This window comes from Thamnophis elegans, chromosome 5 (assembly GCF_009769535.1).
Source record: "Thamnophis elegans isolate rThaEle1 chromosome 5, rThaEle1.pri, whole genome shotgun sequence".
Lineage (NCBI taxonomy): Eukaryota > Metazoa > Chordata > Lepidosauria > Squamata > Colubridae > Thamnophis > Thamnophis elegans.
In genome coordinates, this window is record NC_045545.1 from 65,141,821 (window position 1) to 65,166,030 (window position 24,210).

The 24,210-nt window shown below is 37.9% G+C and overlaps 1 protein-coding gene across 1 annotated transcript in view; it reads right to left on the reverse strand.

Annotated features, from left to right (window-relative positions):
• Positions 1-24,210, reverse strand: part of LOC116509299 (fer-1-like protein 4) — a 59,890-nt gene that overhangs the window by 17,190 nt on the left and 18,490 nt on the right. Inside the window, exons 17-33 of the mRNA XM_032218411.1 lie at positions 22,547-22,745; positions 21,041-21,161; positions 20,079-20,179; positions 18,802-18,889; positions 17,490-17,606; positions 16,640-16,792; positions 15,933-16,116; positions 13,838-13,962; positions 9,467-9,601; positions 7,209-7,382; positions 6,216-6,332; positions 4,562-4,723; positions 3,608-3,776; positions 3,126-3,295; positions 1,860-1,991; positions 1,145-1,184; positions 205-311 (exon numbers count right to left, since the gene is read on the reverse strand). Of these exons, the coding sequence (XP_032074302.1) occupies positions 205-311; positions 1,145-1,184; positions 1,860-1,991; positions 3,126-3,295; positions 3,608-3,776; positions 4,562-4,723; positions 6,216-6,332; positions 7,209-7,382; positions 9,467-9,601; positions 13,838-13,962; positions 15,933-16,116; positions 16,640-16,792; positions 17,490-17,606; positions 18,802-18,889; positions 20,079-20,179; positions 21,041-21,161; positions 22,547-22,745 (2,294 nt within the window). The remainder of the gene's footprint in view (positions 1-204; positions 312-1,144; positions 1,185-1,859; positions 1,992-3,125; positions 3,296-3,607; positions 3,777-4,561; positions 4,724-6,215; positions 6,333-7,208; positions 7,383-9,466; positions 9,602-13,837; positions 13,963-15,932; positions 16,117-16,639; positions 16,793-17,489; positions 17,607-18,801; positions 18,890-20,078; positions 20,180-21,040; positions 21,162-22,546; positions 22,746-24,210) is intronic.

Sequence of the window (24,210 nt, forward strand, 5' to 3'; positions counted from 1 at the left end):
AAAGTACAAACAACTCCCTCTAAATCATTTTCTGCAGTTCTTGGAACTCTTTTTGATCACTATTGACTGAACACGGGTAGTAGGTTTGCCCACATTTTGAGAGAGAAAACATTAAAATATAGCAGAAACTCTTTTCATGTGAAAAACTAAAATTGCTTCAGTAAATATACTAAATTTAACTTTTTTTTTTGTACAAAGGCTTACTTTTAATGTTGCTATAAGTTTCCTTTTTGGACGGACTGGCTCTGCTTCAACAACTATTTCATCTTCTACATCCTCATCAAGAAAAGCAGCATTCAAGTTCCCTCCATCTAAAGAAGATACAGAGAAATTAAAGAGGTGTTTTTCTCAGCTTACAGTGTTAGATGCTGGCTGCAATGATTCTGAGTAGTCGGGTAAAGTTAATGACTTAATTTACTTTTGTAAAGAGTCTGGCAGAAGTATGCCACAGTATTTCAGGATAAAGCTGATAAACACCTACCTTTATCTCCCTTGAAACACTGCCAAAGACCTAATTGGTAATTAACTTGGCAAGGCCACATGCAGCATAGAGTCAAAACGGAGCTATAGAGTTTAAACCGACCAGAATGAACAAAGTTGCTTCCTGCAAAGGCTCACATGCCTTTGCTCCTCCTTTATGTCTTATGGGAGGGGCCAATCATCTCCAAGTCTTACTCCTGAATCGCCCCTTTTGTCTTAACTGTTCTTGCCTTCTGGCAGCTCTGCGCATGCGCGCACTGGGAACAGGCTCCACCTGTTCCTCTGCCTTGCTGATATCTGACTCTGGAGGCTCCAGAGGCAGCACATAATTCCCAGATGGCACTGGGATCCTCTCTGCCTCTGATGCAGAGCCCTCGTCTGAGCCTTCTCCAGACTCCAGGACTGGCCCATGTTCCTCCCCAACCTCCTCATTGTCCGACTCTGCTGTCAGCTCTGCAGGCTGCCAACGTATCACAACAAAAGGAAACTGAAACTTCAAAGGGGTAATAATCTGGAGAAATGTTGTCACTAGTATTCTTCTGCCCTGGTGTCTGCTGGGCTAATACAATTCCTTTTGGGTATGCTAGGAAGGTGGAAAGTATAATTTAACACATTGGGAAGATACAGAGTTAAGGAATGCCGTTCTATAGCATGATTAACTCACCTGCATCATTTGCGTCATCCTCGTCTTCATCACTAAGAGACTGCAAAAGAGAATGGCCTTTAACTGAGTTATAATAACAAATGTCAATCAGACTTACCATTCTATGCTCTTAATAAATTTCTTACAGTTTCTAATATTGAAGATTCCTTATAGTTTTCTAATGTGAGTTTTACAGTAAAATGCTAGAAATTAATAAATGCTGCGCTCGAAACACTGATTATTTAATACTGATATTCAGCACTCTTTTTTTCTCTTCCTCTAATTTTAAATTATTTTGTGTGTCAGCCTTTTCTTCTTACCTGTTCTATAGAGTTCTTATTATGAGTAACAGGACAAAGTTTTCATAGAGCTTGGAAAAATTCTGGCAGTCCTCTACAATGATTAAGTCACACTGAGAACTAATCCTAGGTTTATTGGTAAGAGAGTGCCTCTATTTGGAAAATCAGTTAATGCACTGAAGAGCAAAGACAGAAGCATAGGAATGGTAAAAAAAATAATTCATAATCTAGATTAAATCAATATGAACACTACCCCCTAGTTTACCTAACAAAATCAGACATATTTTAGCAGATTTTACTATTTAAACAGCCGCATTACCTTCTAGTATCCCAACTTTAAACTTTATAATCAATAAGTTAAAAGTGACAGGTTATCCAACTCCGTCTCATATCTCATTATAATTCAATATAAATTATACAGTAAGGTTCATGATTACCTGTTTATTTAATTCCTTTAATGATTCATAGTACTTGGACCACCAATCCAGTTCTTCCTTCTCAGGCTTTTCCTCCTCAAATTCTTCCTCTTTTGGTACCAATTTATCAATAGGGATTTTTTTCAGTGGTGCCTGAAAATAAATGACATAAAATTCCATCCATTATATGGAAATGTAGAAGAATCTGGTTGAACCTCTCCAACAACCACTAGAAGATTACTTCAAACAACCACTAGAAGATTACTTCAAACAACTGCTAGAAGATTATGTCATAAAATCCATATATCAATATCTGAATCCTGGCATTATTTCATCATTACTGTCAAGGTAAGAAGGTTATTAAGAAAGTGGTTAACCTTCAGCTCCTAAGGATCCTGAATGGAAGTAGTAGATTATCTGGACCTCTTTCAAACTAGGATTATACAATACTAAGAGATTTTGATTATGCTTGCTAATGATTTCTGGTGGGCTCAGAATAGGGATAGTGCATCCATCCTAGTCCTCCTTGATCAGCATTGAGGGGTTGGAAGGTGGGAGAGGGAGAAAGTGGTCTAGCCCCAAACCCCTGTTTTGTATGTATCTCAGGGCTCTACTCTCTACCCTCTCCAGTTTAATATGTATATTAGATAGATTAGATTTTAGATAGGGGAGTGATCATTTGGCATAGGGTGCAGTATCTTAGCATGCTGATAACATTTAATTGTAGATCATGGCCCCAATCATCCAAGTGAAGCAGTTTGGAGGTCTTGAGGATTTGATAGGAAAGAACAGATTTCAGCTCCATCATTCCAAGAACAATTAGCTGTGAATTTGGGGCCCTAAGGAGATAAATCCATCCTTGAATCTAGATGGGGTTGCATTGCCTCACTTGGATTCACCCTACAATCTGGAGGTCCTTTGCACAACTTTGCTTGGTGTGCTACTTGCACTTGTTCCTGGATCTGGCATGGTGGAGGTTCCTGATCACTGTCACTCAGAAGTGTTTTGGAAGTCACCTAGCTGAATTCATGCCTAAGGCAGAATTAGAACACATAGTTTCCTGATTTCTAGACTGATGTATTAAACATTGCCCCAAAGTGGTTCTTAAAATATTTTAGATTCCTTTTTATTTGTTTGCTTTCATGCATTTCTCATTTATATTTCCTTCTTTGCCATTTAATTGGTGCCATCATATCAATATTTTTCCCAAAACATCCATTATGTATTTATACAGCCAATATTACAGAATGTCTTGCTAAAGTAAACCTGAAACGTTGCTGCATTCACCTTGACAAGCTTGAGGGGGTTAGCTTTGCTTCCTAGGTCTCCAGCAGCTGCACCAATATTTATTACTGTCTGCCCAGCAGCTGCACCAATATTTATTACGGTCTTTCCAGCAGTTGCACCAAGGTTCATCACCTTTTGGGAGATATTTGGTTTATCTGATGCTTTCCTTTCTGAAATAAAATATATTAACCTCATGTTTAATACAAATACATTATAGGTGTGATCCGTCAGGACATTCCTTTATATGACAAAGATAATTCACAAAGCAGATGCTGTACTCTTATAAACCAATGCATTATTCCAGGAGTGTCAAACTCACGTTGTCACATCATCCCATGACATATTGCAACTTTCCCCCTCTTTGCTAAAATGGGCATGGGGTGGCCAGCGCATGACACATCCAGCCCGTGGGCTGCGAGTTTGACACCCCTGCATGATTATTTCTTTCATTGGATAATGTCCTAAAAACTCTAAAAACTCACTCTTGGGAGGGTTATCTGTTTCCTCTTCCATCTCATCTATTTCTTTAGGAGCAAATTTCATAATATGAGAAACTATGTGAGTTCCCACGAGGACAGAGCGTCCAAAGGCTCTCTTCTCCACCACGAAGATACTGAGAGGTGGATGTAAGTACACCTGTTCTGGAAGTTCCTATTTTAAAAAAAGTCAACCAAATGAATTTCAGAACAATCCATACTATTTCTAAGATAAGTAAATTATTATGACGTTTCACTGAATTTCCAGCGTTACAATAGCAGAAGTACATGTTTTTTTCCTTAATCAGATAACCAGTAATTCAATATGTAGATTGCCATCAGCCATTTCCACTGAAACTCAGCTGTATAGGATTCTTGTTGTTTATAAAAGGAAGAAAACAATATTTAACAAAAAGCTATGCATGTGACTGCTATAAAAAGATAATTGTCCTTCCTGTAATGGCAATGTGAAAGACCATTGCTATTTTAAAGAGTTTAGTGATATATTTTATCTTTTCCTTTTTATTGAGAAAAGCCTAGAGGTTTAGAGCTCATTCTGAGGTAACCTGCTTGCTTTTTTACTCGTGTTTACTGAAGAGGAGGGGCAATTTTGTAGCTTCAAAGCTTTTCTCACTGTGAAAGTTTTATACTATCGATTCCCATTCCAGAGTCACGTGTCACCCCGTCAAGAATCAAGTCTTGGAGTCTATGACCATAGCAGCTTGCAAGAGATTTGGGTATCATTAGTATGTATGCTTTTAAAATCTTGAGACTTAAAATCCCTTTATTTGTTTGTGTGTTCATTGTTTCTGGAACCAGGGGAATCAATTGCCTGGGCACCTGATCACTGCCCTGACACTCGGCAAAACATTCCCTAGATTATATTTGTACAAGACTAGCTTGATTAGTTGTATTACAATTATCTTAACTTTTGGGCTCTACCTCCCAGTTATCACTTACCACATTAACAAATTTAACAAGTTCATTGAAATTGGGGTTCCCTTTGTAAGTTGTGAGCACTTCTGATTCCACTTTCTTTCCAGCACATTCAATTATCACCTGAGGCTGGTCAACCTCAAATAGGTTGACGCGTTTCAGATCTCTCAGGCCCCAAAACAAGATCTAAGAGAGAGGCAAATAAATATCTTAGGTCAGAACAAGGCCGGGCATTCTCCTTCTCTAAAGGATCTTAGTCTCAAATCCCACTGAATTGTGTCACATTCAATTGTGTGACAGATTAGCAAACTGTTCTCTGCTGATAGTATACTCGGTTTAAATTAATGTGGGTTAATCTACATATTGATTTTGATTTAGAATAATGTAAAGTTCATAAATCTATACATTACTAAAACTCTTGGGTCTGTCTGATACTTTGTAACTTCAATTCAACAAAACTGGACATCATGGAGCAACCATTTTTAAATCAATCTACTTCAAATAAGCTAATTTACAGAATGCACCCAAAGTCTGGGATCCATGATTCCTTGAGGGATTGAAATTTGGCAAACCTGTGGCCATGTCATGCCACTACTTTCGAGTACACGTCCCAGAAACTCATATGTTGTGTGGTGCACGGAACAATGGGAAGGGTCTTGCCACCACCCTCTTTCCTGCCTCCCTCTGGGCCCCATACCCAATTGGCCAGAGGTAAGGCCCAAAGCAGCCATTGGCTACTTTGGAATCAAGGCTGAAATTTGAAATATCATAATAGTGGTAGTTAATGGAAGAATGAGGGAGTGACTCCAATGCCTGGCTGAGGGGCCTAGCAGTTAGCAATAGCAATAGCAGTTAGACTTATATACCACTTCATAGGGCTTTCAGCCCTCTCTAAGCGGTTTACAAAGTCAGCATATTGCCCCCAACAACAATCCGGGTCCTCATTTTACCCACCTCGGAAGGATGGAAGGCTGAGTCAACCCTGAGCCGGTGAGATTTGAACAGCCGAACTGCAGAACTGCAGTCAGCTGAAGTAGCTTGCAGTGCTGCATTTAACCACTGCGCCACCTCGGCTCACCCAGTTGATGGGTGAGCCCTCTTCCTCCCTGGAGGAAGGGCTCAAGGGCATATGCTAGAATGTTTTACTCACTCCCTTTGCTCCCTTTCTCCACAGCAAACTGGCAGACAGTTTTGGGGGAGGAGGGAAGAGGAAATGGCACAAACCTATATTATATTTGGAAAGAGGGAATGACGCTAAGTGTCTTGGGTTGTATATTAATTCTACAATTTCAGCAAAATACCTCAGACTAGGCCACTTCTCTCCAGATAACCACTTTATAATTCTCAAAACTCCATGAAAAACTTTTTTAAAAAGTAAAAATTGTTGAACAGGTATATTAATTTATAGCTTCATAGTTTCTTAACCTAATTTCCGTGTGCATAGATTTAGCTGCAGCATAAGGCTTGCTATTACCCATACAATTTGTTTGCCATTATTTCAGTACATGAATAAAGGTATTTATTTATTTAACGCATGGCATAGAGCACTTGGATGACTGAAAAATGTATTTGTTAATACTTACAAATAATTTCATTTTTCATTCCCCTATCTGGATAGTCAATTTAAATTACATTCCATAATTATTTTCATGGAATATCATTTAGAAAATATTTTTACCTCTATGCGGAATTCTTTAAGGATTGGGCGAATTCCTTCAGGAATAATGAATCGTCCAGAACGGGGATCCCCCAAATACTCTGGCTCTTTGGGTTCTACATCATGAGGCACAGATGGCTAGAAAATAAATAAAGTTCAAAGCAATTAAAAAACAAATCTCTGTGCGCATGTATAAATAAGGATATTGCCAAAAGATTTAAGCAAGCTCAATCCTATGGCCTCCTTACTTTGTATGAGCTATCAAATAAATGAGAGGGTTTTTAAAATTATTAATAACCATTTTTCAAGTTAATAAGCTATAGCATTTTTGGAAACAATAATCAAAGTTTCATAGTTGTTATGAATGATGAAACTGTATTAGTATAAAAAAAATCTCCTATATATTTTATTAGTAAGAAATGCAGTCATTGAAGCATGATATTTATATAACTGCTATCAAAATCAGTTGTTATCTTTCAAAAATGAAACTATCCCATGGTATTTCTGGAAGTAATCCTTTCTTACCCAGAAATATTTCCTAATTGCATACTGGTTGTGCCTAAGAAATGAAAAGGCACTTACTGCATTCTAACTTGCATTCATTCACTATTTTGTTATTGTACAGATTGTAGATTATAATCTATTTTTTAAATCAGATTCCCATAAAAGACCTTGATCACACCACTACAATATCCTGCTACAAAATGAAAAGCTTCCCTATTAAAAACATGATAGATGTAGGTCTACTTGTTATGCTCAATGTTATGCTAGAAATATACTGTACATTACTGAATATGCATCGAGTCTCTAGCAGGGATATTTTCAACCCATTCATGTGTCTACATTTAGCAAACTCTAGATTGGACTAATGATAGGAATGATGTCCACTAAACCAAAATGTACATAAAATGGTTAAACGAATGAATGGATTTTGTTCATTACATCCAAAGTTTGCTAATTGAGGTTCAGGAAATCAATATCTACAAATCAGATGATGGCAATGTAAATGCTTACCTCTAAGTAACCACTATAATCCAGTTCAATCAGCTCAAATACAGCAATTAACTCCCCAGCTGATTTATGGCCTTTATAAATATCAAAAAATTGAAGAGAAGGTTTGCTGTAAGGCTCATCCACCAGCTTCACTTGTGGGGTAACAAAGGCTCGACCAAGGAACTCTGGTGGACCCTATAGAAAAAAGCAAACATCAAATCAGAATTATACATGCACATTATTTTGGGATCACTAAAGTTTACTACCAAAACATGCAAGGGCATTTTACTCAGACAACAGTATTCTATCCCTAACAGTATGAGATTCCTTACTTCTAAATGCCTTTGCTTATACATTTCATGAAGAACTGTGTTTTTCAATTTCAACAATTTTAAGACCTGTAGATTTCAACTCCCAGAATTCCCTAGCCAGCCTGGGAATTGACGTTTGCATATCTTATAGTTGTTGAAATTGAGAAACACAGATGTAGAATATTCTTGTAGCTGAACACTATCCTAGCAAAAATTGCTGTTGCTTTAAGGAGTCCATTCTAAAAGCAACTCTTACAGCACTTGCAACTTCTTTTCACGCTTTTATAGAAACCCAGCAAGAAGGTTGGCTCATTTAAACAATCCCAGAGAGGTGTGGTGCTTATATGAAGTCAAAATCATTTTTGAAACATAATTTTTATAAGTGACTAGATAGCAGTCCAAGGGCTGTGCAGTGGCTCAGCAGTTAAGACACTAGACTTGTCATCTGGAAAGCCAGCAGCCCAGGTTCGAGATCCAAGTGCCACATGATGGGGTGAGCTCCCATCTTTGCCCCAGCTCCTGCCAACCTAGTAGTTTGAAAGCATGCAAATACAAGTAAATAATAGGTACTACTTTGGTGGGAAGGTAACTGCACTCCATAAAGTCATGCTGGCCACATGATTGCAGAAATGTCTTCAGACAGCACTGGCTCAATGGTCTTGAAATGGAGATGAGCACTGCCCTCTGCAGTTGGCCAACAACTAGTGGAGTAAAATCCACAGAGAGTCCTTTACCTTTTACTTTACTTAGATAGTAGTCCATTATTGTTCTTATTGTTGCCCATAGTGGTGGGTTCCTACTGGCGTTGGTACCAGTTTGCTTTGTGTGCGCTTTGTGCGTGTGTGCAGTTCACTGTAAATTATTCTGTGCATGCGCGAAGAACATGAAAAACTAGTAAAAAACATGCAGGCAATGGCAGCAGAAACCAGGAAAACGATTCTGGGGCATGCCCAGCTTGGGTCGCTGCCAGTTCTGTGACCCAGGCCAAATTACCACTACCGGTTCGCCCGAACTGGTGCGAACCAGTAGAAACCCACCTCTGGTTGCCCTATTTAGTTTGGCAGTGTGGACAGGGTAAAAGGTAATGCTTTCTAAAAAGTTTGGAGCATTGATTTCAACAGGGATCAGAGAGAGATGCTCAATTTTAAAAGCGAGTAAAGGAGGTGAAGCTTTAAGGCATCTTCACTTCCATGGTGGGGGGAACCAAAAATATGGGAATGAGAACAATGGGAGAGTTCCTGTATTGAGAAACTGCACTGAGAAATTGAGACTGGATTGTCATCTGTCATATGCTGTAGGGTCTGCTTGGGTGGGTAGTTGGACTAGATGACCTAGGTCCATTCCAACTCTGTTAATCTGTTTAAAAAACCCTTCCAGTTCCAGTTAATATTGCAAAACATTTATAGCATTTCCTACTACATCAGAGTTGAGCCAGAAATGATTTGACTTATCTGCCAAAAAGATCTAAAGTACATATCCTGAGTATGCAGGATGAAGGACCAGCCCTAGATTGATGCAAATGCCATGTGTCTAGATTTCTTTAGTCATGTAGTCTTCTTCAATCAATGTAAGTCATCTGGAAATGACAGTCTTCAAAATCAAAGTTTCTTAAGGATACCACACCTACCAGTGGGTCACTAGGTGATGGCTCAATAAAAGGTATTCCCAACCTCTCTTCACAATCTCTAACATTATGAAGTTTTCAGATATGATTGCCAATGAATCTTCTAAACTCTTGGCATGAATTTAAGACAAGTCTCTTCATCCATTCCAAGTGTTCATTAAATTGGTGATGTTAGGCTTTCTGATTCAGTTCAATATTATTGTCTAATTTTCCTTAATCATGTTTTTCAATTGAAACATTGCTTTAATTAATTGTAAACTTTTAAAAAAATGTTCCCTGCTTTGGAATCTCCTTTGAGCAATAAAAAGCATATTTAAAGGTTTAGAAAGAAAAAGTATTCTTACAAATTTATTGTAGTCAAAAATATTGACAATAGCTATTGGAGTCTCTGTCTTCAAGTCCTCTTTCTTTCCATCAATTACTAGCTGATCATACAGAAGTAGTTCATTCCACATTGGGCTGAGTGTTTCTTCCAATACCTGAATTAACAAAAATTGAAGTTATTGACAGTGACAGAATAGAGCCGATTAATGTGTTTTTCACCCTATGGCACAATTACCCAGACATACACTCTATTCTGGTACTCTGATAAGTTCAGATGGGAACAATAACAAATAAATAGCTTTTCATACAATTTCTGTTTGTATGAAAAGCATCATGGTATCTTATCTGAAAAGCAGAGATAATCTGTTGATGGATCATATTCCAGAGGAAAATAAAGGAAGACAACAGCCTGCCAACTTTAGACATTGCCATTCAATGCCACTGACACCCCCATAACTATTTAAAACTAATCTAGATATAGTAAAATATAAAATGACATACAGTATGACATCTCCAGCATTTTTTAGAATTTGGAAGCAATCTGAAGCATCTATGAGAGAACATTTATATTACAGTAGTGATATTTCTGCTCTCAAGGTTGAAGGTAATCAGTGATTGTCTTCATAACTGTCAACCTTGAACCACTAAGAACATCTTATATTGCTCCCTCAGATCTAAGCCAATAGGAGAGTGCAAAAAATGCATTGATTCAATCCCCTGCCTTCCACCTTTAATTTATTCAATGTAAAGAAAGAAGGAAACAAAGAAATAATAGACTATTTCAACATCGGAAATTGCAAAACCTAAGGCCTCTGACCTATATTTAAAAGACCTGCAGAGCCTAGTAGCTGAAATTCTATGAGAATGGAGTAGATGGCAACTTATATACTAGATCTGGGGGCAGAAAGAGGCAAATATTGCCCCTAATGTGAAAACGTCTTGCCTACAAACTCAGTAGAATTTCAGTGCTTTTAAGAGGAATCATTTTCAGTGCAATCCAGATATAATACAGTTGATCTGAAAATAAGTTGGCTCAGCTGCTGAAGATGTGGCTACGGTAATTTGGATTGCATGGATCCAGAGCTGATTTTGAAGTGATGCAAACATCACATATGGAAATGTCTTAGGTTTAAGCAGTGACAAAGAAGAGAATAGCCTTTTCTTCACTCTCTATTCCCCCCTCCACTAATTTTCATTCCAAATTTATTTACTTCTGCCTGAAGGGGAAGAAAATAACATCTGCCTTTCCCCTTTTTCCTTAATAAAAAAACTCTGAAGTGGATTTGGATTGGATTTTATTCAATTTGTAGATCGCCCTATTCCCCGAAGGGACTCAGGGCGGCTGAACAAAGCCAAGGGAGGGGAAATTACAAAAAGCAAGACAAAGACAATCAGACAATACAAACAGTTTAAAAGCACAACAGACACAGCAAATTCGAGTAGGGGGGGGAACGCAACCCCAGGCTTTCTGGGATAGCCAGGTCTTCACGGCCGTCCGGAAGGCCTGAAGGGTGGAGAGGGTCCAAATCTTCACGGGGAGCTCATTCCAAAGGGCCGGGGCAGCCACAGAGAAGGCCCTCCTCCGAGTAGTCGCCAGCCGACATTGGCTGGCAGATGGAATACGGAGGAGGCCTAATCTGTGTGATCGAATGGGTCTGTGGGAGGTAATCGGCAGAAGGCGGTCTCTCAAGTACCCAGGTCCAATACCATGTAGGGCTTTATAAGTAATAACTAGCACCCTGAAGCGTATCCGGAGACCAATAGGTAGCCAGTGCAGCTCACGGAGGATAGGTGTAACGTGGGTGTACCGGGGTGCACCCACAATCGCTCGCGCGGCTGCATTCTGGACCAGCTGGAGTCTCCGAACACTCTTCAAGGGCTGCCCCATGTAGAGCGCATTGCAGTAGTCCAGTCTTGAGGTCATGAAGGCATGAGTGACTGTTGTAAGATCCTCCCGGTTCAGGAAGGGACGCAATTGGTGCACCAGGAGGACCTGGGCAAATGCCCCCCTGGTCACAGCCGACAAATGGTGATCTAAAGTCAGCTATGGATCCAGGAGGACTCCCAAATTGCGAACCCTGTCTGAGGGGCGTACAATTTCACCCCCCAGCCTGAGAGATGGAATACTAAGCCAATTTGTGGGAGGAAAAAACACAAGCCACTCGGTCTTGTCAGGATTGAGAGCCAGTCTGTTCACCCACATCCAGACCCTCACATCCTCCAGGCACTGGCACATCACGTCAACTGCTTCACTGAGTTGGCACGGGGTGGACAGATACAATTGAGTATCGTCCGCATATTGGTGGTATCCTATCCCGTGCCATCGGATGATCTCTCCCAGCGGCTTCATGTAAATGTTGAACAGGAGGGGGGACAGGACCGGCCCCTGCGGCACCCCATAATTAAGCAGCCTAGGGGTCGACCTCTGTCCTCCAACCAACACCGACTGCGACCTGCCCGAGAGGTAGGAGGAGAACCACCGAAAAACGGTGCCTCCCACCCCCACCTCTCGCAACCGCTGCAGCAGGATACCATGGTCAATGGTATCAAAGGCCGCTGAGAGGTCCAGGAGAACCAGAACGGAGGCACGGCCCCCGTCTCTGGCTCTCCAGAGATCATCGGTCAGTGCGACCAAAGCAGTTTCCGTGCTGTAGCCAGGCCTGAAACCAGATTGGAAGGTGTCTAGATAAAAGTGAGCAAGGAATAATAGAAAGTGAAATTTGAAATAGTTTGGAGAGAAATATTAAGTAGGGTTAAGTCCTGCAATATCAAACTAAACAAGCAAGAATCACATTGGTTTCAAAAACATGTAAAATACTAGTAAAGAGCAAAGAGTAAAAAGGTAATCTTGAAAACTGAAACTAAATTTCCAGTCAGATTTACAATGAATTATTTAAGGTAAGTCTCTCTGGAACATTTCCTTCCCATACTTCTCTTATCTAGGCTGTGTTGCCTCTTCTCATGTAAAATGCTCTTCTCCCCAATTCCTTCCCAGTCTTTCCCTAAATTCTTCTGATTTAAACTCTATTCAAGTTAGTATCACAATTTAAGAAGGTAAAAGAAAAATACATGCAACTGGAAAGATATATTATGGATAATTTTATCCAGTGGAGCTCATTCTATCAGTTGAGACTCTTCTAACCGAGGTATGGTATGACATGAACCATGGAAATATAATACAAATATATTAATGAATTGTATGAGATGTAGTAGTGAAAGTGTGAGACTAGGATTGAAAACCCCAGGTTTCTACTCTCAGTCTTACTCAGCCCAACTTATCTCACAGTGCTGTTCTTAGGAGAAAAATAAAAGGGAGCATTATGTACACCCTCTTGAGCACCTGAAAAAAGGGCAAGGTATAACAAAGAAATAAATACGATGTAAAGTTTCAGGTGTCAACCAAGACCAGGGCAGTAGTGGGATTCAGACAGTTCGTACCACTTCGGGAGAACCGGTTGTTAACTTTCTGAGCAGTGTGGTGGTCTGGTTGTTGGAAGAAATCATTAGGGCAGAGAACTGATTGTTAAATCATTTGAATCCCGCCAATGGACCAGGGAGGCTCTGTTCAAAATCGTTCATGGCCATAGGAGTCATTAATTCTCAGCCCACTTCCAGAAGGGAAAAAATGTGAGGAGGAGCATGACAGCAGTTTGATAAACTAAAGACTAAGGATGATGTATTAATAAGTAGAAAGCGCAGAAATTCATTTAGCTTTGGAATAGGGATACCTATTGAGCAGTGGTTCCCAAACTTGGCAACTTTAAGACTTATGGACTTCAACTTGGTTCCCAAACTTGGCAACTTGGTTCCCAAACTTGGCAACTTTAAGAGTTGTGGACTTCAACTCCCAGAATTCTCCAGCCAGCTGGCTGGAGAATTCTGGGAGTTGAAGTCCACAAGTCTTAAAGTTGCCAAGTTTGGGAACCACTGCTATAAAGAGATTTTTTTAAAAATCAAGAGAGTATGCAAAAAAGAAGTGCGGCTTTAATCACATGGTCATAGCTGTCATCTTGACATTTTGGGCAACTCTGTCTCACCCCGATTTGCAATTAATGGCAAAAGTAAAAGAATATCAGAAACCAGGGAGTTACTGTGGATGTTTTTAATATCTTTAGGTTTAAATATTTGGCCAGTAGACAGATATTCTTGGGGAGGGGCAGTGGTGGGATTCAACCCACTTAACAACTGGTTCACTGAAAATGCGAGCGCATGCCCGTGGTGATCAATTTTACCAGTTCTCCAAACTGCGTAAAATTGGAACAACCGGTTTGCCCGAACTGGTCCGAACCGGCTGAATCCCATCCTTGGGGGGAGAGGAAGAGGAGAAATGTTGCCACTTCAGTATTTACTGTACCTGTAGCATTACTTGCTATGTCTGTAAATATTCTTACCATTGTAGATTGGCACTGTGTTGAAAACACCACTCTTGCAAATGGATCTGAAAGGCCATTTTCATCAGCAGAAAGAAGTCCCCTTGCCTGATACAAATGAGCTCGAAGCTGAAAGTAGCTGAAGTCTAAGAGAGGGGGGGGGAGGGGAGGGAGGGAGAGAGAGAGAGAGAGAGAGAGAGAGAGAGAGAGAGAGAGAGAGAGAGAGAGAAATTTTCCACAGTAATGGGTTATATGTGATATCCACAGATTTTTATTGTGGCTGTCTTGAGAAATATAGGTACTTCTCCAACTGGTTTATACCAAGATGGAAATCAAATGATGTCTTGCCATGTTAAATTGGAATAATTATAATAGCTACAATACAAAAATTGTCCCCAGATGCTCATTCATTTAAAATGCAGCTAGACTTTATAGATTGTGAGTCAGTAGCTGTCAGTGAACTAACAAACCGCCCCATTTGATTCTGTGCTTGCTTTCATTGCAGTAAAAAAATGGGATCATACTTTGCAACATAATAGATGTCTTATGACATATATTCAGTGCAACATAAATTAGCTACTCACATCTTTCATGTGAGGGAAAAATATCTCTTATCTTATTTTTTAAATTTTTTTTATTTTGTTTACGTTCTCTTTTTTTCATATCTTATAGCTGCAAGTGAAATACTAACTTCATATTGCGCGTTATTCATGCCAGTACATTGAAGAGGAAGTGCTGAATTGTCTTGATAAATAAGTAGATTTTAAAAATGAAATCTCTTGTAAGCCTCATAGGATCCATTGAGAAATCCCAGCCATATATCTGCATAATATACTACTCTTTTTTTTTACCTGCTTCACTTCTATTTCTAACTTGTAAGAAATTCAAACCTGTCTTTGAACAGAATTTAAGTAGAGCAATCATTACCAATCCCAATACTAGTCCTTAATTAGCAACTGCCTCATTTAGTGACTGTTTGCAGCTATGATGGTGATGAAAAAGTAACTTTATGATTTTATTTAAGCCTCACATTTAGGACCTTTGCAGATCTGTAAAGCAAATGAAAACTTAAATAAAATCATACACAGAGTTGTTTTTTTTACTTAGCAACTGCTTCATTTTACAACTCAGTTGCTGGTCTCAATTGTGAACAGTAAACCGGGATTATATCTATATAATTGGACACGTTAAGTTTCAGAGGATATCTCTAAATGGTCCTTTCCAATCAATTATTTGCTTAAAGCTCTTTCAAGTTTGACCTCTAATGATTTCATGGACATGTCCATATAGTTGGAAACTAAACAGGTAGTCACTGCTTTATTTGGTGACTATTTGCAGTTATAACATTGATGAAAAATAATTTATGACCAATCCTCATATTTGTGACCTTTGCAAGTCTGTAAAGCAAGGGGAAGCTGAAAAAAGATAAGCACAGTTCTGGTTTCACTTAGCAACCACTTCACTTAGTGAACAAGTCAGCTGTCTCAATTATGGTCACTAAATGAGAACTACCTGTATGTACTTATTCACTATATATAAATAATCTCTGTATTCTCCCAGAATGTATTTTAGATTTTCTATTCTAGTTTACAGCTATTCCTTGGAATTCTTCTATCCAAATACTAACCACATTGAATCCTGCTTAGGTTTCTTAGATTAACTCAAGCAATGCCATATGCTAATTAGGATATGATTCTGTATTGTGTATAATTGAATCATTCAACAGCTTCCAGAGCAACAGAATGAACTTTCTGTTGAGAAAGCTTTCAGAGAAATAATTCTTACAAAAGCAACTATGCAGAATCACAGCAGAGAAAAATTTGGGGAATACTTCTCTAAGAGCCAAAATTATATATTAAGTGGAGACATCCACAAGCAGCTGTAAAACTTAAGATTAACCCTGGATTCCTTAGACCATGTTTGAACAGCAAGTTATAGTAGCTTAATTCACCTGTACATAATACTAGCACACAATAGACCAAGTCAAAACCAAATATTGCCATTATGGCTAAAACGATGAACAAATCAATAATGTCTCTGATTATTTGTAGTAGAAAAAAGTCATCTAAACTCTATTTCTATTCTATTTCCAGGGTTCCCCAAGCAATAAACTCACCATCTCTGTTCAGTTGGATGGGTGGGAAATATTTTGGAATGCTTGTAAGTGTCTGTGTCTTGTCATAGATAAGTTTGAATTCTTCTGGAAGTTCTGCAGTACTGTTCTTCACATACTTTGTTACTCCAAGCCACATATAGATTTCCAGTTTTGCAAATATCTCTTCAGTGCGTGACCCTGGAACCTTTAAGCCCAAACAATATTACTACCTTGATGTTGCTCAATTAAGATTCACTATTTTTCCTGCTCTTTCTTTAATTTACATTCACCACTCTAACCTTTAATTACTCATGTTTCATAAGATGCCCTTTTTACGATGGGACAAGCTGTGCTCTGATCGCCCAAATTATCTCTAACTTTGAAAGTTATAATGATAAATGTTACATTCATTACTTTTTAAGGGATGCTAACCCTACACTAACAAATCAGGTGGTCAAATATCTTAATCAAGTCATACTATTATACAAAGGTAGTCCAGATATTGTTTTATTTTATTGTCTTCTTGTTTCCCCCAATAATGAATTCTTGAATTAAATCATTTTTAAACTATTTCCGAATTAAACTATTTCTACTGGAAAGGCTGTTTAAAGGCTATAATAAAGATATTTGATTTAATTTGATTAGTAATCCTGCTTTTTTAAAACTAACTAGCTTTAATGATGAATAATGATTAGTTCATCAACTAATAATGAAATGAATAAGTCTACCTTTAGAAAGACAGTTTGGATCTTTGCACAGTTCTTGCCTTTTTCTTCTTCTACCACTGCATAAAGGATATTCTGTGCAGGGATCCTTGAATAGGCAACACGCTTGTTGTTACTAAACATCCAGATCAGGACATCAGGGATATTACACTGAGGCTGAAGAAGATGACAAAATACAGTACAAAAAAAATCATTTGTTGAAATTACCAAGAAAATTTATTGTGCAAGCTATTCTTTGTATATTCACAGAAACAGTAAAAACTTCTAAACCAGTGGTGGGATTCTATTTTTTTTACTACTGGTTCTGTGGGCATGGCTTGGTGGGTGTGGCTTGGTGGGCATGGCAGGGGAAGGATACTGTAAAATCTCCATTCCCTCCCTACTCCAGGGGAAGTTTACTGCAAAATCCCCATTCACTCCCCATCAGCTGGGACTCAGGAGGCAGAGAATAGATGGGTGCAGGGCCAGTCAGCGATGGTATTTGGCTGTAGGATTCATTGAATTGCAATAGGTACTAATGTGAGAACAAAAGATTTCTAGAAAGTACTGGGAGCTATGCTTGCAGTAATTTGAAACCCTGATCAGGCCCCCAGATGCCTAGTGATGTATAAAACCGTACCAGGATTCTTCAGAATGTTTTCAGGACTCCCATAAGGAGGATTTGAATTTCCTCTTTCTAAATATAAATGTGAAAATCCTAGCACATTCTAGGAAATTACCTCTCTCCTTTATAGCAACAGAACTTCACCTCTTTCCTGTTTCTTGAATGCTAAAGCTAAAACTCAGCTAAAAATGCTAAAGCTAAAACTGACTGCTCAGCTGTGTTTATACCCTTAATTCTGTAGTTATATACCTCTTTAGCCAGGAAGCGCAACTTTGACAGGATTATCTTTGTCTCATTTAATTTCTCCTTGATGTTGAGCCTAGTCAGTCGTTTCCTTATGCGGAGTCCCTGTTTTGCATAGAGTATCTGAATGCAACACAAAGATGTCGTTTTAAAAATGAATCCACAAAGGAAAAGTCTAAAAATATACACAGCATTAAAGGACCAGGATAACTTCAACAATGAAAAACATAGGAGTACAAAATTTTTAAAAGGCTTGGAAATTATTTTATTAACAGAACTTCAAATATTTTGAACATCTTGCTCAAAGATTTTCCTTGCCCCTTTGTTGAAAAAAAAGACTACAATTCCAATATTAACCCACAAAACAAGCAATCAAGCAATCCCTGACTGCAAATTGGGTGTAGATTTTATCTTCCACAGATATAGCATATTTTTAAGGCAGCCCCCATGCCAGGGGAAAAAACATAATTCTTCATAACTGGATAGGTTTCACCATGGAATATTGCCAAGAAAAATATATTTTCACATACAGGAACCCATCCAGAGCCAAATTAATAATTGGGGCATAAATTATTTGTTTTATGCATACCGGCTGCTCAGTGAGAAGTCAGAAAGAGTTCATTGTAATCACATGTGGTGATAAAATAAGTCAGGAATTAGAATATTAACTTTTAACTAAACTGTTTTGTTAACATCCGGAAAGTAATGTTTTCAGATATATTTATCAACAGAGGGAATCAGACTTTCTCATCGTTCTTTTTGAAACAAATATCAGGCATGTAAAAAAGGGTAGGGCTTCATTAGCATAGTTGAGGCCACCATTTTGCCTCTCCAGATACACAGATAAAGATAATTTTCTTTTTCATTCTCATTCCATGCCAGACTTTATTACAGAGGAGTTCCAGTTCCTGGTAGATTTCATTAATATAAATTCTGATTGGTGCTAGAGAAGTTATGTGTATGACTGACTACTACTCGGATCTCCTTTGTCAATGCAGTTTTCCTCTCTTGCAATAAATAAGATATTTTCACACAGAAAGCCTAAATGAACTGGATTTAATTGATCTAGAAAGTTCACCTTGTAGGCCTTTGTATTGTCTTTGAGAAATTCTGAAAAGCAATATTCTAACAGACCCCTGGGGTTTGATGTATAATGTCACACTCAGCATTCAAAGTTTGTTCCTGAAATGTAGAGCAAGCATTCCATCTCTTTAGAGCAGCCATTCTTAACCTGGTACCAACCTAATATGTCATGTCTCCTTACAACTGTAGGGCACTAAATCAGGCTGATCTACAACACTAACATAGCCTAACTTACAATGTTTTGTGGAAGAGATTTCATCCGACATCGATCAAGGTTATTTGGACGAGTCATTGGTTTTTTGTCCACATTAAGAGAATACTGTCTGAAATTAGAGATACTGTTAAGTTTTAATTTATGAAAAAATACATTGCATAAATTTACAAATAATTAAAAAACCCATAGTTTATGACTCTCTACAAAGTTAGAAGAAATCAGTATACATTGCAATTACATTTTAATGAGTTGATTGAGACTAGAGGATATCTACTATATGCTAAAGTATATTAAATGAAATACAAATAAATGACATTTTTATGCAAATGAGAAATTAAGAGTCACTTTGGTGTAGTGGTTAAGATCTGGACTAGAACTCAGAAGATTATGAGTTCTAGTTCTCTCTTGGATATGGGAATTGTCTGGGTTACTTTAGCCTAGTCACTTTCTCACAGTCCAAATTACCTTTTAGAGCAGTGGTAAAATGAGAGGAAGAAGAAAACTAAACAAGTCCAGGAAGCTGCATCATATTATTTAAACTTATAAATCTGCTAGGTTTTGTATAGTATGTAATGTGTAATAAGCCAAAGAGCAGATAGTGCATATTACATCATTTGTCACTTGCAAATTGGCATTATTATGCAAATGCTGTAAATTGCAGCAGAATTAGAACTCATATGTATGAAGTCCATGTATCAAGTACACTGGAGCTTCATTGTGCATTCAGTATTATAAAATTGTACCCAGAACTATCCAGAAGCTTTTTAAAATGCATGTTAATGTCTTAAAAGCCCCAAATCCAGCTCTGAATAATTTTACCTTGAGGTATCCCACAAAAGTTCTGAAACAATATCATTTTTCTCCCTTCTGAATTAATATGTGGACTTAAAAAGTATCAGGACCCTATAAAGTTATATTTCAGAAGACAAACATAAATATGCTTCAAAATACCACTATGGCTAGTGGTGTAGAAAATATCCCACCTCCTCCCTGGGCACACTTTGCTTCCTCTCTCTCCCTTCGGTTTAGTTTTAGTTTTAGTTTAACTGAATTTTTAAATTTAAAATCTTTATTTATTGTTGTAGTGTTGTATACTGCATTTTACTCAATGTCTGTAAGCCTCCTAGAATTACCTTTGGTGAGATGGGAGTCATACAAGTTTGATAAATAAAAATAAAATATGTCAGAGGTGCCATTTTTGCAATAAAGTGTTTTGTAGCAAACTTGTATTTCTAGAGTGGATCTAGATAAAACATATAAACCTCCATCCAGTAAAAAGGCAATAGAAGTTTACTGACCTACATCCAGCAACAAATTCCTCCAAAACCTGACGAAGCCTCTCATCTGCTTTTGATCTTGGTCTCCTCAAGAGTTTTTCTACATCTTCTAGTCCATGCTCCTATGGCAGCAAAGAAGCTAGACTCACCAAACATGCTTGATCAAACATCCTTAAACCCAAGTTAACAAAACTCAACAGCTATTTTGAATAAAAAGACACAGCCAAATTATATCTCAGCTTAATGTGATGGGTTCTTTAAACAGATCACATTAACACAATGGATGGATTCCTAAATGTACTGAAGCATGAACTTTAATCATAAACTGTATAGTCCTATTTCTCTGTGATATAAGGATTGAAAAAAACTATGAAATTGTTCTATAAAATTATTTAAAATAATCATTACTAAACAAGTTTTGATGAAAGGTACAGTTATAAACATCTATTTTACTAAACCACTTATTTCAATATGTAAAACCAGGAAGATAATTATTTTATGCTCTACATGTTCTATAACGTAAAATTCATACAGAATTTTCAAAAATCACATTTCTAAAATATATTTATAATTAAAAAGTATTGCTAGACTAACTAACCCAGAACCAAATATTTTACAACTGCAGTTAATATACTGAACCAACGTAAATCAATGCATTCATTAAAACAGCAAGTGACCATATCAATTCACTACATAAATGCAAAATAAGATAGAAAAAAAGATACCTAAAGATAGAAAAGGGTATATCTAATTTTCACAGGAGAGAGTTGCAAGAATGAAGGCATAATATATACCCTGCACCGAAAGTATTATGTCACCCAGAAGCAACAGGAATGATCATTCTGCAAAAAAATCAAGAAGATTTTCTTAATATGATTCATGATTTAGCTCTACCCAAACAATTACGTATGTTCCCAGGAAATCAATTATGCGGGGAAAAGCAACAGACTTGGACAGAGTTTCCAGGCAACGTAATACTTTACCAAACGCTCTGCTATTTTGACAATCCAGTTAGAATTATAGAGTCTCCAGGTGTAGTCTTCCCAGTAGCTCCATACATAAACACAGGGTTTCTCATGCAGCATTGGAAGGCAGCTGTAAGAGCTAAAAGCAGTATGCAGAAAATGCTTAAGCTTGTACAAACAACTAATATTTGCCTGCCTGCTAGAGTTCTCTTGATTAGGGTTACCAGATCTGAGCTGCCAAATTTTTGTCTTACTCAGCAAAGCTGCTGCTCACACGTGGTAACCCTAATCAATTATTGGTAAGAATGTACCGGTAGTAGGGAAACTACATAGAACAAAGAATTGCTATTTCTTTGGGGAATGGAACATAAACATAAAACCTATAGGGCAGAGGAAGAGTTGTTTCCCCTACATGAACCTGATACAGGTTCATAGGTGGGCAATCTTTTCAGCACTAAGAGGTGCACAGAATGCTACGTAGATTCGCCCTATTCACATAGCAATAGCACTTAGACTTATATACCATTTAATGGTGCTTTACAGCTCTTTCTAAGCAGTTTACAGAGTCAGCATATTGCCCCCAACAAACTGGGTTCTCATTTTACCCACCTCGGAAGGATGGAAGGCTGAATCCACCTTGAGCCTGGTGAGATTCGAACTTCCAAATTGCAGGCAGCCAGCAGGCAACAGAAGTAGCCTGCAGAACTGCATTCTAACCACTGTGCCACTGTGGTTCATACATGTAGTTACATACTTGTAACTTCTCTTATACACATTTACATACATTTATGTATCTTTCTCAATCCATAGTCCTCTTTCTCCCAGTGATCCACTATAGACTGTTTATTTCCCGCTGCAAATAAATGTAAGAAATAAACAACTTGATTCCTGCCATTTTATTGCCAGGCTGGAACCTGGTTGCTTAATTTTTCCACAGTTAAGGCAATAGGAAAACAGTGGCAGTTTCTTGCATGCTGCTGAACATTTTTAAGACTATGGCTTTTGCTGTTGAAGGCCTTGTACAGCTTCTGAGCTATAGACCAGTGTTTCTCAACCTTGGCGACTTTAAGTCCTGTGGACTTCAACTCCCAAAATCCCCCAGTCGCCAAGGTTGAGAAACACTGCTATAGACTGTTCACTCATGATAAATGAATGAAAATGAATTCCTCTATCATGAACTAAAATTGGAGGATGGTCCTAAAATTCCAAACATTAACTTACTGCTGAATGGTTCCTGGCGGATTAGGAGTATAAATATAATGAGCTTTCTATAAGCATAAAAGAAATACTGTTATCAAGAAGCGAGATTCAAACTGGCTCCTATAAACCAGGTAAATGTTGTGAATATTGCAGATGCAATATAAGTTACTCAGTACAGAGGGAGCAAATTTTAGTTTTGAAAACAGTTTTTCTGGCCCTGAATGAGCACTAAGGTTGGTACCTTTGGTTTCTTTGCAAATGGAATTAATGGTATGTTGATTAAAATATGGAAATCCAAATGACATAAAACTATTGAGAAATTACCTGTCATATTCAGTGGGTTCTGGTCTTTGGTTCACAATCATAGACTTGTCAAGCAAAGTTGATGTTGGAGGCACAACTTCAACCTCCAGCTCTTCATCTGAAAGGGTATCTAGCAAAGCCTGTTTTTCTTCACTCTTTTCTCCCTTCTCACCCTTCACAGACTTCTTGGTAGTAACTTCTTCAGTTTTCCCATAGTTCCCTTGAAGTTAAACATGTTTATTCTTTGTTATCGTAGCACATTTAATATGTTTAATTATCTCACAATTTTTGTTTCATTTGAACATAAAGATAACATTTGTAATCTACAAATCATAATATCTACTATGTCTATCTGTCTGTCTCTGGCTATCTAGCTATCTAGCTATCCTATCTCTATGAATTTAAGTTATGTAAAAGCCTCCAATTCCATAAACTGGTTTAGGCCACTTATGAAAATATAAAACTAAAACCATATAGTCAAGATTGTCTTTAAAAAATATAACTATCGAGATTATATTATCAGTAGTTGTTTTGTAAAAAAAAAAAAACAACAACAACCTGAGAGCACAGATAGACTATTAAGAAATTAAAGTTCTGCAGACAGTTTAGGCCTAAGTCCTACAAGCTGGTGTCAGATTTCCTCACTCAGACTTGGCAGAAGATAGCTGGACCCTTGATATGGCATGGCTAGAAAAGCATCTTTATTCTATTAGCATGAAGCTACGTACTTCCTCTTTGTTCAAGCACTCCAAAAGAATACCATGATCCATGGTATCATAATTCTAAGGGCACCAACTCATATGCTCCATCTCTTTCTCCTGGCATACATCAAGTTGATGAAGGCCATCTCTAAGCCAAATCTGATCTGAATTTAGAGCAGTAATGTGTTTTTTCTTACTCAGACAGGGAAAACTAACATATTTCCATTTTTTTCAGCTGTTTGAAGAGCAATAGTGAGACACTATTATTTATTGTTAGTACCTCGATGAGGAAATCCTTAGCTATTTTATAGTTATTAATTCTTATACAAACCCACAGCTCAGTTGCAAACTAAACAAGAATAAAAATCTTACTCTCTTAAAGTCAAATAAAGTGATGGAGTCATAAAGAGAACTGGAAGCTTTCTCAATGAACTCATTCTAAATAGAAAAATAATATCATATGACATTCTTCCCAGCAGGTGCCACCTTAGAAATGCTGAAATCTGAACTTCCTGAAGTCATGGATTTTGACCATGTTCACTGAACATAAAAGTACTGTAGTTATGGGCCTATACATCTGAAGGGCACCAGTTCATAAAAGAACTGTTTAAAAAAACAATAAACAACAACAACAACAACAACAAGCTTATATTCTCTGATGTTACCTTAATAGTTCCTAGGTCCTTGGTTAGGACTCTAGCTGTTGAGCTACCGACCAGCCCCAAAGGCTGTGAATCTCACCAAAGATTAAACAATAACAACAACAATAATAGGACTTGACTCTGACCTGGGGCGCTCACATTGCATCACTGGTCAAAGGGCCCAGCAAAGATTATATTACCTGAGACTTCTCAGGAAACAACAACCAAATGAAATATTGCTGGTGACTTTCTACCACTACATTATAGAAAGTATCTTAACTTATTGCACGTGGGTATCAGAGGTATGTTGCTCCTGGATTGGGTGAACCGGTAGTTGCAGTGG